The sequence below is a fragment of the Copadichromis virginalis genome, linkage group LG5 (genome assembly GCF_057382275.1).
Source record: "Copadichromis virginalis isolate Kocher_CV1m ecotype Utaka linkage group LG5, C_Virginalis_male_GT1.1, whole genome shotgun sequence".
Classification (NCBI taxonomy): domain Eukaryota; kingdom Metazoa; phylum Chordata; class Actinopteri; order Cichliformes; family Cichlidae; genus Copadichromis; species Copadichromis virginalis.
The window spans coordinates 19999794-20015347 of record NC_140622.1 but is presented as its reverse complement, the minus strand read 5'-3'; the positions used below and the strand labels follow the sequence as shown (position 1 = coordinate 20015347).

At 39.8% G+C, this 15554-nt stretch overlaps 2 protein-coding genes across 3 annotated transcripts; both read left to right on the top strand.

The window, feature by feature from the left end:
- Positions 1 to 1239: 1239 nt before the first annotated feature.
- On the top strand, positions 1240 to 4806 carry pfdn5 (prefoldin 5). The gene is made up of 6 exons (XM_085456539.1): positions 1240 to 1350; positions 1587 to 1689; positions 2412 to 2443; positions 2561 to 2635; positions 2749 to 2854; positions 4521 to 4806. The coding sequence occupies exons 1-6, from the start codon at positions 1285 to 1287 to the stop codon at positions 4601 to 4603; spliced, it is 465 nt and encodes a 154-aa protein (XP_085312665.1). The 5' UTR covers positions 1240 to 1284; the 3' UTR covers positions 4604 to 4806.
- An 892-nt stretch (positions 4807 to 5698) lies between these two features.
- On the top strand, positions 5699 to 14808 carry larp4ab (La ribonucleoprotein 4Ab). 2 transcript variants are annotated; one of them, XM_085456538.1, is made up of 15 exons: positions 5699 to 6335; positions 8205 to 8343; positions 9445 to 9670; positions 10156 to 10292; positions 10723 to 10826; positions 11114 to 11224; positions 11470 to 11523; positions 12052 to 12279; positions 12501 to 12604; positions 13131 to 13292; positions 13388 to 13439; positions 13561 to 13722; positions 13817 to 13935; positions 14034 to 14211; positions 14357 to 14808. In XM_085456538.1, the coding sequence occupies exons 1-15, from the start codon at positions 6333 to 6335 to the stop codon at positions 14723 to 14725; spliced, it is 2148 nt and encodes a 715-aa protein (XP_085312664.1). In that variant the 5' UTR covers positions 5699 to 6332; the 3' UTR covers positions 14726 to 14808. The 2 variants fall into 2 exon arrangements, with proteins under 2 accessions (XP_085312664.1, XP_085312663.1); XM_085456537.1 differs by lacking the exon at positions 5699 to 6335 and having other exon boundaries at positions 8199 to 8343.
- Positions 14809 to 15554: the final 746 nt, after the last annotated feature.

The window sequence follows — 15554 nt, the reverse complement described above, 5'->3', positions numbered from 1 at the left end:
CACTGCTGAATGTTTTTCTAGTCACCGTTTTGAACTTTGCACTCATGGGGCATGCATGGTGTTATTTCTTTGGAATAAATTATTTTTTTAACAGCAGTTGGTGGATGTCCACACTTTCTGGGTGCTCTTGCAGTTTTAGTTTTATTTTGTCACAAGCACAAAAAATAAATTTTATATAGGGCCTATATCCAGCAATATTTTTCTTCTTCTTTTGGCCTGAGCAGATTGAAAGCAGATCATCTGCCTGCATCACACTCTATCCCAGGAATCCCCTGTCACACAAACCCTCTGCATACCATCCTTAACTACATCCATGAATATTTTCTGTTGTCTTTCTCTTCTCCTGCTGCTTGGCAGTTCCATCTTCAAGATCCTTTGTCTGATACATCTGCCATCTCCCCTTTTCGCAGGTCTAAACCATCTCAGCTTTACCTCATCAAACTGCTATTCCCTCTGTGTACTCATTACTAAATCCTGATCTCTCCCACTGAAAACTACATCTTCGATTGTCTGTGAAGGTTCTCAGTCAACCAGGTCATCGTAGTCTATGGAGCTTGGGGGGGGAGAAAGCATCTGGAGACATTTCATCTTTTATCCAAGAAGCGTCTTTAGTTCATCTTCGACTGCCACCTGCAATTCGGACTGCTGTGTTTTAGTCATTTCAGCTATCTCCAAACTATACATCATAGCATGTCTCACTACCACCTTGTAAACCTTCCCTTTCACACTCGCTGATATCCTTCTGTCACAAATCACCCCGGACACTTGGCTCCACCCTGCCTACACACTCTTCTTCACCTCTCTTGTGCACTGTCCATTGCTTCAGATGGTTGACTGCAGGTATTTAAACTTCTACTTTCACTACCTTTGCACCTCGCTACCTCTCTCATTCACACATATGTATTCTTTCTTTCTTCTATTGACTTTTGTTCCTCTTCTCTCCTGAGTATATCCTCACTTCTTCAGGCTCTTTTCCTTTCTTCCTGCTCTCACTACAGATCGGTGCCATCTGCAAACATCAAAGTCCACAGAAACTCCTCCCTGACCTCATCTGTCAGTGATCACCATTTTAAACAAGAAGGGGCTCAGTTCAGATCCCCAGTGTTATCCCAGCTCAAACTTGAACCCATCTGTCAGCCTCACATACTTCTCCTTGAAGAGGCATAAGGAGCTGGTTCACTTCCTCACTTCTCCGCAGTGGGGCGATGTTTCAGACTAGTGACGGTCCAGCTCCATAACCCGGAAACAGCATCACTAAAGGTCTCTTAGCATCACGCTTCCAACATGGCGGTGAATCTGACAGACCTCTCCCTGCCTCAATTAGAGGGACTGAAAACCCAGCTAGACCAGGTAGTGTGCCTAGTTTATCCGTGTGTGTGTGAGGAATGTGTCCTTATAAAGGGGTCTAATCAGAGCTTTAAGCGTGCTGAGAACGGGCCCGGGTATTCAGCCGGCTAGCACCACTGATGCTAACAGTGCAAACCCATTGTTGTTGATGCTGTCGGCACACCTTATCAAGTCAAGCATAAAACCATTGGTTGGTAACCGTGTGCCACTTGCTTTCTACGCGTTGTGTCTTTTTGCAGGAAGTTGAGTTCTTGACGTCTTCGATAGGTCAGCTCAAAGTTGTCCAGACCAAGTATGTTGAGGCAAAAGATAGCTTGAATGTCCTAAACAAAAACAATAAAGGTGAGTAATAATTTTAACTTCTGACAGCCTACCTCTGGTAGATTGAAAAACATGTTTATCTCAAGACTCAAGAGGCGTGAAACTGACTATATCGGCAATAACTCGTATTATTATATATTAGATGCACCGGTATTCAAATGAAATGCAAGTAGCAGCTACTACCCTGTTTATTTACTTCCCCTTTTAACCAACCAGTTAACTGATAAATGTTATGTAGTGAGAGTGAGGAGCAGGTTGAAGACAGCCTAGAGAGGTTTGAAAGTCAGCACAAGTGTTGAATGAATGCCATGTTGATGTCAGAGTAGAAAGGTCAGACTGCTTTGAGTTGATGGAAGAACAACAGCAACTCAAATAACCACTCTTAATAACTAAGGTCTAAGACATTCATCGGACGTCCTCTATGAAAAATCAACTACACATCCTGGATTATAGTGTACATGACTAAATTTTGTGGCTATTACCCCTTTCGCAGTTTCAACAAAAAAAAAGCAAGAGCAAAACACAGAAGGGCTGAGGCGCTGATCTGAGCTCATATGCACTGTAATGATATAACCAGTCATCACATTAAAAACTACACTTGTTACAACCTTATTAGTTCTTATGACACCCCCCACGACCATTTCTGGCCAAAAACAGAATTCTGCTTTTTCAGTAATGTTTGCTGGAAATCTGTGGCTTAATTTGATTTATTATTACCTCCTCCTTTCTCCTCTCTCATATAGGAAAAGAACTCCTTGTGCCTCTTACCAGTTCTGTATCCTTTTGTTTGCACTGGACAGTAAGTGTTTTGCTGTGTTGTATGATGTGCTTTAAATTACGTCATGGTTATCTTGAGCTATGCATGTTTGTCCTTGACATTCCTGTTACTCAGATGTATGTCCCTGGGACATTAAATGATGTGGAACACGTTTTAGTGGATGTGGGGACAGGATACTATGTTGAAAAGGTAAAAAAAAATAAATAAATTTGCAATTTGAAAAGCCATGAATGGATTATAATGAAACAAAATGTTTAAATGTGTTTGAGTTGTGTTGAGATTTCTCCTTTATGTCTCTGCAGAACGTGGAAGACTCAAAGGCATTCTTTAAGCGCAAAATAGACTTCCTCACAAAGCAGATAGAGAAAATTCAGCCGGCCCTACAGGAAAAACATGCCATGAAACAAGGTAATTTCCTTATCTCGGTGCACCATCATACAATGTGACATTATACTGGTTTTAAGCACTGTATGAGTCAGAATTCTGGCTGGGTTGGAGGGGGATGAAATACTTATTTTATTCAATGACATGCATGTTTCTGGACTTTTTATTTTTTTCTTCAATTAAAATGAAATTATCCTAAAAATTAGACGACAGCAATTATGATTATTTTCACCACATTAATGTCGACTCTTTTTGAATGGATTGAACCTCAGTCTTGAAACTTTACCTTTACCTTTTGATCTCATCGGCAAAGCTTCATGTGTGTATCTTGCAGAGTTGTGATACAGTTGTGGTGACAGATTGTGCCAAATAACAACCAAATTACTCATAGTGCCTTTGCAGTTGTTTCCCGTACAGAAGGTGTCTTCATAAACACATTTTATCATCATTGACAAAAACACAGACTTACAAGGTGAAGATGATATCAGCTGAAAATCCATGTCCACTCATGTGATGAACCACGTTGGATAATAAGTTTGCAATGCAACATAACTCCCCCACATCTTCACTGTGTCTGTGCCAGGCATCGTACTTGTCCTCACTCTGTTTGTTTTTTTTTTGTTTTGTTTTTTAGTTCGTTTAGCCTTGGCTTTTTTTACAGTACAGTTTTTGTTTTATACACTAAAGAGTAGTAAACTAAATACTTAAGTAGCTTTCAGCATAGCTAGCTAATATGAATTTTGATGAATTAATCTATGAAGATGACATTTGATGACCTCGCCTGTACCCTCAACCTAGTACACTAATGCTGGGTGATTTAACCCATGTGTAAGTTATATAAAACAGCATGTTAGTGTTGTTGGGTTAGTAACGACTTTACACCTTGGCATTTATCAATGAAGATGTGGTTCAACAACCATTAGAACAGTATTCGGGTTTATCCAGGGGTAACTAGGGGCAGAAACCCCCTCACTAACTTTTGATTCAAACACACTCATTTTGTTCTAATAGTCAGGAATTAAATATGACAGAAACCACTCAGAAAAGAGCTTCAAGGGTTATTCTGAGTAAGCTATGAAGGGTAATAGAGCTAAAATACAATAAAAGTCGTTCATCAAATCACCTGAGTGAATAGTTCAAATGTGAAGAAAAGCAATGTTTTCAGCCTCTCCCATCCAACAGGAACAGCATGCTAAATTAAGAAACAGCTCAACTGAAAGTCATTTGTATGCTTATGAACTGCTCAGTCTTTAAATTTGGCACATTTCCTGCCCCCCTACTGTCTGTATTGCAATGGAATTCCTGCACTACGCAGGGGTTAGTCTAAGGAGGGGCCAAATGTCACTTTAGTGACTATTCTTTGGGATTTGGATAATATAAATTATTAATCTAGCAAGGATTTTATGTATATTCTTATTGATTAAACTAGCAATATATAAAGAAACTAAATGTTTTTTCTGGGACAGCAAATGTTTGATCAGTGGACTTATGAACCATGACTGTTTTTTTTTTTTTTTTTTTTTTTTTTTTTTTTTATGAAGCCATGTGTTGAGTCTTTAACATTAAAGAATAACGGTAATTTCCAGTGTCCATGCCATTACAAAAGATGGGTATGAGTGCATATCGGAAAATGTTAATGTTAATCGATAGCAGCGTTGAATTTATATTATACTTGTCTTCTTTTTTGCAGCTGTAATTGAAGTAATGAACATGAAGATCCAGCAGTTACAACAGAGCCAACAAGCCTCGCAAATGGGGACCACCAAGGCATAATAAGAACTCCTTATGAGCAGGAGGATTTTTTTAGTTTGTGTTGAGAAAACATGCTTCAATCTGACGAGCACAAACCTTGTTTCAAATATATTACAAGTAGCCTGTTGTTATTGTAAAGCAGCCATATGCGCTTGGTCAATTTTAAATTAAATTGGGTGTCCAGCATGTTTGATTATTAAAGAGGTCACTGTGGATTCAATGAACATTGAAGTGTTTGTGTTATTGTGTTTATCAGTGAAAGTCAATAAGGACAGCTGTTTTGTTTGTAAGACTGAAGATTGTAAAAATGCACTACTAGACTCTACTTTGGTACTACTTACAAGACGCTGCACTCCCACTCCCATGTTTTTATTTATTCTGGTTAATTAAATTCACAGGGGCTGCGCCATCCTTTCTGACTTGTTTAGCTGGGGTTTAGAAGGGGTTGGGTTAGAATGAAGCTTGCAGGGCTTTAAAAGGCAGACAGTGATCATTGTTTCTGTGTTGCAGTGTTTCAGGTGTTAGCAGGGATTTTGATTTATTGCACAGGCTGGGTAATCAGTAATCCACTAATCACATAGTGTTGTGCAAATTGTGTTGCTTTTGAAAGACTGTGGTAAACGAACTCCCTGTAATAAGTTTGACTGAGGTAAATCTCAAAAACAGTGACCTCTACAGGACATTTTGACTGTTTCAGAGTAAACTACAGCTTCTCCCGACGGCCATGTGCTTAGGATCATGAGACTTTGACCCCTTCAGGCTGAAGGTGGGCAGGGCCATACTTAAATTGCAAGGTCACTGTAGAAGGCCACAATTGCCCTTAAAAAAAAAAAAAAAAAAAAAAAAAGTAATGTGACACCATTAAATAAAATTGGAACTAGCTTATTAAATGTCAAATTAAATGAATCGTTAACTTATTTATACTGATAAATTATTTCACTTTGTAATTAATAGCAGTTTTTTTTAATGATCTAATTTTGTCAGTCCTCCACAGTTCTGATTTAATTTGCAGATTTAATCAGCCAAAAGTGAAATCACGTGTGCGGGTTTTATGAGAGCTGCGTTGATTCAATCGACATGATTTCATCAGTATTGTCGTGCTGGAGCAGCACCGTGTCAAGTTCCACCCACTAATTACTGTTTAGGTGAACTTCGCCCGGTAACCCAGTTTTGTCCGAACTGCATGCTGTCACAGTTCACATTTTAAAAACTCTCCTTGCTTTTACTTTTCCTACTGCGACAACACGAACTTATTGGACTGGCTCTTTCCAAAGCTAATTCAAGGCTGTTTGGCAGTACTCCGTTTCCTGAGGTCACAGATGGTTGCTATGCTGCGTTGCTGTTGCCGTGGAGGCGGAGTGCAGCCTGTCGGGACGGTCGGTTGAAGATAGAGGACGTAACTGTCACATGCTGGAGGAGAGTAGCGAAGTTTATCTGCGGGATGAGGATCTGAATGGAAGAAATTCATGAGTAAAATGGATAGTGCTTGTTAAAAAATAGAGCGAAAAAAGTTTTCGGTGTCTTAAAGATAACAGATCTCAAAGTTGTCGTGCGCGCGGACGTGCCTTTGGAACTGGAGCGCGAGCTGTCGTTTAACCGTACTGCCGCAGTTGTTGGAAGAGACCTTAATTAAACGTAGACACCAAGATCAGCAACTTCGACTTACGATATTTAATAGCAAACTTCGCACGACAATTGAACTATCGGTTCCCCGCGACTGACGAGGACCTACGGAGAAGATCAAATCAGCATGGTGAGTTTTGACGAGGCCTTGTTGCTAGCTAACGAGCAGCAACCTGTTTGCTTCCTTTCTCTCGTTTCACACACGCGTGCTGTGTGAAGTTTCTCAGATACTTGTGTGCTTTTTCTTTGATTACACTACACTTTGTCTTTACGTTTCTCATTCACCACAAGCACTTCTCTTGCATTATTTTAACATGTCAAACACATTAGCTTAGTTTAGCAGTACGAAGTGTAGCCGGTGTCGTGTGCGGGTAAGACGAGAGCGAGTTAGCGAAACATGGTGGTGTCACTTGTTACATATGGCAACGTTACGGTAGGACACCAACCAAAGACCCTATTCGGCAAACACGTATTTACGAACTCATTGACTTGGTGTTGCTGCTTTACGAGTAACACTCGGTGTGCGTTTTAAAGTTGGATTACACGTGTAGTAAATATGGCACGTGATTTGTGTTAAACGTTAGCGCCACTGTAGCTGAATAGCCCGTGATAAAGGTCATAGCACTATGCGACGTTCATTGTGAAAATATAAGAACACGTACAGCAGGGGTAATGATGATCGATGACAGCCATTTTAACCAGAGGGAGACTTATTTAAGCGAACTTTAAATGAACACAGTGAATATCACTTCGTGTTTGAAAGCGCTCAGGCATGTCGGTGCCATGTGCTCTTCTCGACCCTCAAAGTACTTCTAGTATTTCACTGTAAACCCAGACCTGCTGCTTTTGTAATACAGTGTTGGAAAGCAGATTGGATTGAAAATAAGATTCTAGTACTGTGTAGCTACTCTAAATATTGCACACTCGAGATTTTACAATGGATGACAGGTCAAACTGCCTTATTCGAGTCATGCTGCCTTGAGGCGGGTCTGCGCCATGTACGGGTGTATGTGAGCGACTGAGAGGCGGAACAATGGTGATAAGCAAGCCAATGAAAATTCAGCTGGGGCTTACGTGCGTATGCGTGTCAATGCTTTAGTAGTACTACTTCAGGGCTCCGGTGAATGTGTGTGAAGAGTCGACACATTTGCAAAGCTGGATTAAAGGATCGCTAATGAACAGAGTTCATCCATTGGATTGGCTCTGATGTATAATGCTAAATTAGCTTTGAATGTCTATTTAGGATCTTGACTGACCTGTCTTGTTGATTGACTTGACATATGGCACACAAATGTTTATTGACACTTGAGACTCATCATTTAGGGGGTGGGAAAGCGCATCTGTAACCGGAAGGTCGCCGATTCGTTCCCCGGGCTCTCTGTCCTGGTCGTTGTGTCCTTGGGCAAGACACTTTACCCTACCGCCTACTGGTGATGGCCAGAGGGGCCGATGGCGCGATATGGCAGCCTCGCTTCTGTCAGTCTGCCCCAGGGCAGCTGTGGCTACAACTGTAGCTTGCCTCCACCCACCAGTGTGTGAATGCGAGAGTGAATGAATAGTGGCATTGTAAAGCGCTTTGGATTTATACAGCGCTTTTCAAGGAACCCAATCTATTATTATTATTATTATTATGACTCATTCAATTTGTTTTGTTTTTTTTAAACTCCAGTACATATATTAAAAAAATATCAAATCAAAAATATCAATTAAGACCACAGTGCAGTAAGTACAACACTAAAGTAATCTCTTTATTCAGTAATATACATGTTTTTACACTATACAAGGCTGTACACAATCTCTCATTTTTAAAAATTACATTTACTCTTGCTACAATTCGTCCAGTCTTACTTTCACTCCACTTTGAGTGACATATTTGAATACCACTTTCTTATGATTGATGAAGGTTTCTCAGAAATTAGTAACCTACCAACTGTATGCAATTATGTGTAATGTTTGAAGGAAAAAGCTATTTATTCTGTCTCTTTTAATGATCATGCAGGTTACCACAAAGGGAGCGGGCCTGAACCCCAATGCCAAAGTGTGGCAGGAGATTCCTGCCCAACAGAGTGAGAGTCCCGAGGAGATGGACAATGCTCCATGGCTCAATACCTGCCCTCCTCCTGCTGAAATGACCGAAGGTATGTTTGCAGGGAAGAAAAAGTTAGTTCCTCTTATATGGTACTACACTAAAACCAAACGTTCTCACTTGTACAGTGTTTTTTTTTAAATAAAAAAATAGGGAGTTGCTGTGTGGCAAGTATAGACATGTATAGTAAAATTATAGACATGGTATGAGGAAATGGTTGAGGTTGCTTCTCTTGTCCATGGGAGTGTGCAGTAAATGCAAACATGACAAACCTTGTTTTGTGTATTATAGTATCAACAGTTATGACATAAATGTTGCACAGTGAGGATTGAATGAATTAAGTGTTCAGGTTCACTAAACTGAAAATTGCTGACCAAACAGTAGGACCGGAGTGCAACAAAAGTTGGTTGGTTTTCATGAATGAGATTTGGGGGGGGTTTGTTAGTGTGCTCCTGTATTTATCAGGTTCATATTGTGTAGCAAAGTTTGGTCTTGCAGTTTTGTGTTGAAGGCCAATGAAGTTTTGCTTTGTTTTTATTCCCCACCCCCCTGGAAGACCCATGAAGGTTGAGTTCTGTATTGTCCTTGACACTTCTCAAGCAGACAAACAGTCATTTCCTTTAATAAGCCCTTTGGCAAGTCTGAAACACTGGCCCATCTAATTTCATCACTTAGATTGTGCAAGTGGTACACTCTGTCATTTTAAGAAGACAGATATTGTGTCACTGATGCTTTGACTCATTTATACATATTGATTACTGTACCAATTGTCATCACCCATTTTTCTGTAGCCTTTTCTGCTAAAGTCTTATAATCAGATGTTTGAATTTCACTGGCAGTTGATCCACAATTTGGAGTTCACGTATTCACATGTCATTTTACATGCATGTAGTTGAACTAATTGGAAATCTCTTGGATTAGAGTTTGCTTAGCTCTCATTTTGATGTTAAGGGCCCGCAGGGTTATAGTTTATAGCCCGTTATAGTTTCAGTGTAGTCCTCAAAAGATATATCTCCATAGGATGAAACCTTGCACTTGTAATATTTGAAATAATGAAACATTTTTAGTGAGATTGCACAAAGGTGCACTCAGTCCTGTTGTGTACTACTTTATTGAATGTGACACTTATCACTTGGCTACTGTTTTCTCTTAGATTACTCAGATGTTCCCTCTTCAGGAGGTAAAGGATACTACAGTGAAAACGTGGACAGCATTGCTGAGTATACCCCTGTGAATGACATCAGTCCGTCTGACCAGGGGTATTTAGGCTTTGACCCACAGTGCGAATCCGCCATAGATAATTCATCTGAGGTGCAGGCGATGTCCGAAGAGAGTTTGAGACAGTCTTTAAAGGAACGTCTCGAGTTCTTCTTTTCTAGGTGAGTTGTGTATAATGTTTTGTTGCCTTAATGGGACAGCAGTAATTACTGAATTTACTTTGTTTCATAACTGTAAGAAGCCATTTAACTTTTAATTGGAGTATATTCTTATATTGAGTCATTGGTGTCTGAAGTTTCTAATTTGGCTTAACTGCGGTTTTCATCTTGATTCAGCTGCACAAACAATAATTCAGGCCGATAGTGATTTAATGTTCTGAAATGTCTTTAGTATTTGCGAACTCTGTGCTTATTGAACAAAACTTATTTTAATTTAAATTATTTTATAGTGACATGTTAAATTGGACAATGTCTAACACAAAAGTGCTTAATAAATGGCTTTCCTACACTAATGTAAATGATTTAACATCAACCCCACCACCAACCACCATCATCATTTTGGTTGTTAAAAGGTTGATGTTTGTGTTTTACTATTACTGCAAAGAAAAAGCTGTAACTCAGAGAGACCAATGTTTTGGGTATTGCAGAGAGAATCTTTCAAAGGACCTCTACTTGATATCCCAGATGGATGGTGATCAGTTTGTTCCCATTTGGACACTTGCTTGTATGGAGAACATTAAAGCTCTTACCACTGACATGGACCTCATTCTGGATGTACTGCGAGGTACAAGTGCTTCTGTTTGTCGTTGTTTCACATAGACTGGCTGATACTTTTAAAAGTTTTGAACTCTAATAGTTCTTAAACTGCTACCTGCTCCAGCTTGATCAAATATAGAAGATTTAATGTAAGACTTTTTATTTATTAGGTAAATGCAATTACCTAGTTTACTACTTAAAGTGCCCATTGTTACTTTTTAAAAAGTAATGCATTACATACTTGAAAGAATTCATTACATTCCTTTTGTTTTACTCTTAGTGTGTGGTTAATTTACCACATAAATAAGATTATTCACAGTGTCTACCAACTTTAAACTGGCTACAGTGGAGCAAAGGTCTTTCATAGCTATTACATAAATGGGATATGTCAGTTGTCTTCAGCTGCACTGTGAAGATTTAGGAAAATAATTAAAAAAAATTTTTTTTTTTTTAATAAGCCTCCCCCATGGTGCAAGTTGATGAAACTGGGAAGAAGGTTCGACCAAACCACAGTCGCTGCATCATTATTCTAAGAGAAGTGCCGGAGACAACCCCAGTTGAGGTAAAGACGACTCCTACATGCTAATAAAATATTGCTCTGTAACCCCATACTGTCTGACTGAATAGTAAAATCTACAAACGAGGGCTGGAAACTGATTGTGCTTGCATAAATTGTGATAACTATTGTCAAGTCAGCTTTAGATGATTAAAATATTGTGTGGTAGTGTGTATGCTGTAGCTGAGTGATAGCTCTTTTTCTTTTCGGTCAGACTTTGCATGCTGACTTGTGGAGAGTGATGGAATGGTCTGTTTTAGGTCAAAATGTTTCATGTTGTGTTCCTCTCACAGGAAGTAGAGGCTCTTTTTAAGAGTGAACACTGCCCGAAACTGTTAAGTGTTGAGTTTGCGCACAACAGCAACTGGTACATAACTTTTCAGTCAGACATGGATGCACTACAGGTACGTCCCCTTATGAATTACCACAAGCTACTTTTACTTATTTTTAAACTGGTTGTACAATTTTAGGTTTACACAACCAGTTAAATATTCTATTATTACCTGGCATATTTAACTTAAAATTGCTAAATCTCACTACCAAGCAGGTGCAGTACTTTCTGATCTTTTCATGTTTCACTAAGGTTCTGCATTAAAGGAAAGAGCATTTCTACCACATTTTCTTTACTGTTTTCTTTTCTTGCCCTCAGGCTTACAGATACCTAAGAGAGGAAGTTAAAATGTTCCAAGGGAAACCAATCATGGTGAGTCAGTCAGTGCTTGTTATAGATGTATGGAGCTTGCTATGCTTTGTTTTTCACTTGATAAGCAAGAATGGGGATTTTTTTTTTTTATTTATTTATTTTTTTTTAGGGCTTTTAAAAAAAGTTTTTCTATCAGTGATATTTTTGCTGGACTTTGTTATGACATCGTGTGCCCTGCTCTTTTATCTGATGGAGCAAATAACACTGATTTGTTGATGGTCCTGTTTAAGCCCCAGTGATGATCAGTATCGCGCTTGGAAGGACCCATATGGACTGTGGCTGGCTGGGTGGAACCTTTCACTGGCTTTCTTAAAATCTGTCTGTTTCTATGCTGTTCCTCTCTCCCTTATTTTTCTTTTATACTCCTTCCCCTCCTCCCCCTCAACACCTTTCTTTCCTCCTAGTCGGTGCAGTTTTTATGGCCTAATGACCGTGAGATTATGAGATCTGAGGGGACTAAGGACAGTAGAGCTATATGGGTCCTGTGGAAATGTTATATCGATATTGATTCACTCATTTTCCCTGCAGGCCCGCATTAAGGCCATTAATACATTCTTTGGCAAGAATGGCTTCTGTAGCATCCAGGATTCAGGTGTGTACAGTCAACATGCTCCACTGCAGGCCCCATATGACTCAAGTGCTCCAGTGTACATGCAGTCGATGTACAGCCCTCAGCAGCAATACCCTGTTTATCCTATTGTGTCTCCCTCCTGGAATCCTCAGCCATCAAACATGCCTTATTTCGAAACACCGCTGGTGAGAACCTTAATATACTATTCAGAATGTCCCATAAAGCTGCTATGTTATTTATTTTAATGTTTTTAATGCTGTTCAAATTAATGGCAGTCTCCATTGTAGCTAATATTTATAACCTCTGTAAACTCAAAGTTAATATTAGAAGTATCAGAGGGTTTTTTTGTTGTTTTTTTTTTTTTTAGTTACATTTGTAATGATTTTTCCTGTTTGGTGATATGCAGGCACCTTTCCCCAACAGTGGATATATGAATGGTTACAGCAGTTCCGGGAACTACAAAGCTAACTCAAGCTCCGTCAACACACATGCTGCTATGACCAGGAACCGGTATGTACAGTTATGATACAAACTTTTAGTTTATTAGATCAGTGCAGACTTGAAGTTACCATCAGATAAGATAAGATAAAACTTTATTAATCCCTCGGGTGGGCTCCTCTGGGAAATTCGGTTTCCAAAAGCACAGCACCGACCATCAGGTGCTGGCAGTGTTTGTTGTAAGCTTTAATTTAGGTAATTAAGGACTTTGAACTTGGTAAAATACTTTCTGCGGATGGTAATGCTAGCATTAACTTAAATGGAACGCAGTTTGGTACCAGTCCTTCCGGAGTCCATTATTTTGCTTCAGGACTGAAACTTTGTTCTTTAAAAAAAACAAAGGAGAAAAAAAAATAAAGAGTACTGTCAGTTTCCTCTGTTATTGTCATTTGCAAACCAATAAAGATGAGCTTTCTTGCATTGGTCTTGTGTTCACTCGTTTTATTAAAAAAAAAAGTGTACAATCCTGTCAAACTATGCTTTTGTGGTAGCGCTTGATTTCTGTAGTAAAACTTGTAATTTTTTTGTGTGCACCTAGAAATCATTTAAGAGGTCATCCCAGGCCTGGAGATGTGCACTCTTCTTTTGCTCCAAGGAACCGGTTGGATGGTGTGTCTGGTCCACAGGTCCTGCAAACACAACAGCTGATCTCTCTGGCCTCCTTCAACCTTAAAGATGTGAGCGGGTCTGGACGGGGCAGGTGAGTTGGTGTTATCCTACACTTACCCCTGTTAACACTAAAACGGTTTCCAATCTGATGTGGCAGTCTAATGGTATGTTTGTTTGTTTTTATAGAAGAGGCCCCAATAGAAGCACAAGGAGAAAAAGGGAAGATGAGCAGGCAACGGTCAGTCGGTTTCCTCTTTTCGTGCTCTTCATTTAAGAAGTTGACTGCCTGGACTGTGTCCTACAGTGTCTTGGTGTGCTGCTTTTTAATATATTGAATTTTATTTCTTCATTCAATGTAGAAGCCCGTCCCTGTACCGGAGGCCAAGGCATCGCATCCAAAGTTTGACCTGGCAGCCTCCAATTTTCCACCTCTGCCAGGATCTGTGGTCAGTATGCAGGAGGAAAGTGTCCCTGAGATGCGCCTTTCTGATATTGTGCGTGGCCTGAAGGTGACAAACAAGGTGAATATGTTGCCTCTCCTGGTGCTTTCTATCCTTAAGACTCTTTACAAAATGAGGTAAAATATAAATGCACAAATTTTAATTGTCATTACAGTCTGTCGGCAAAGATGTTCCCACAAACATCGCAGAAGGTCCTGTAAACAAACCTGATCCTGTAATTCCACCTAAACCTGCTGTTGTGTCCACACAAACAACCACTCCACCAGTCTCAAGGTAACCTTTGCTTCAGGCTAATATATCAGTGAATAACAAAGGTATTGAGTCTTCAACAATTCACTTATCCCTTACTTTTTTTTTTTGTATACGTTTAGTGATTCTCTTGTCGTAAAGGAAGAGGATAAAACTGAAGCTCCTGTAACAAAGGAAAATGTCTCCTCATCCGCACAAACTCACACACAATCACCTTCAGAACATGCTCCCTCCACCTGCAGCCAGGCTCTTTCTACCGAAACATCTTCATCGCTTCCCACATCTCCAACATCAGAACCGGTAAGGACTTATTTTGTGCTGCTTATCACATTATATTGTCTTGTAACATCAGCTTACAACTCTCCAAACTCAGCGTGTTTTGGCATCTTGTTGTTGTTGGGGTTTTTTTGTTTTTTTAAACTGTGGTTCCCTGTTCTTTCACCAGGGTCTAAAAAAGCTCAGTTATGCAGAGGTGTGCCAGAAGCTGGCCAAAGAACCGCTGCCAGCACAATTGCCCTCTCCCTCCACTCCCACCTCTTCAGACAGCCAACCCCTGCAAGAGCTCAAGGTAAACAGGGTGGAGGAGCCTCGTCCCAATGGCCGACAAACTGCAGAGAAACGTGGAGATAAACGGCCTCCTCGGCAACCACTGCGCTCCTTCAGAGGGGGAAGTGGCCAAGCCAGAGTCCGAGAGCCAGGGCAGAAGATTCGGGAACATCAGAAGGGCCTGAACACTGGGAAACGATTTTCACCACAGCGGGCAGCCAGACGCAGTGGCAAAGAACAGAATATCCCTCCAAGTTCACCAAAGTAACCAAAGGGTGGGGGAAAATGAACTGAAAACAGAAAAGAATATATGTACATATGTAATATATAAAGACAGATGCCTATATTTCATGAGTTTGTCACATCTCTTTAGATTACTGCAGGCCTGAAATTATTTGAAAAATTATAAATAGATTTTCCTTTTCGGAAAAATGTCGTCATGGATGGAATCGCAGGGTTCGCGGTGATGAAGCATACTTTGCTGAAAGTAGTGTCATGATATGATATGAGGATGTCCCTGTACATTTGTTGAATTTGTGGCATCTACATCTGTGGTTTAGAAAATATGAGACCTTGTGTCTCTTTTTAAACATGTGATTAACAAGTAATCTGAAAAACTAGTATCTATTGTCAGTTATCCATGGACTTGACATGTTCAGCTTCAGAGTGGGTTGAACTTTTGAAAGGTAAGAGTAGCAATATTTGTAGAAATGTTTGTAGACACTTGTTCTACGACTAGTGAATCTTGTCTTGAACTTATAATACTTGTTGGGTTTTGTGTTTTGCAATAATTTTCCTTTGTGGCACAAATATTGGATCAATACCGCTAACATTGGAATAAGTGGAGCAGATCTGCTTATGTCATTTTTACTAGACTTTACAAACCTTTTTCTTTTTCATAAATTATAAATATCTAATTATTCTATCAGTGCTAATGGTTGGTGGATGTAGGCAGGAAAGTGTTTGACCAGATCTTGGTGATGTTGGCATCTGCTTTGTAAAGTACAAGTAAAAAGGGTTTGTTTTGTTTTTTTTCCAGCTAACTTTGGTTTCTATTTCACAAAACCAGTGTACACTGGGATTAGGTAAATAATCCA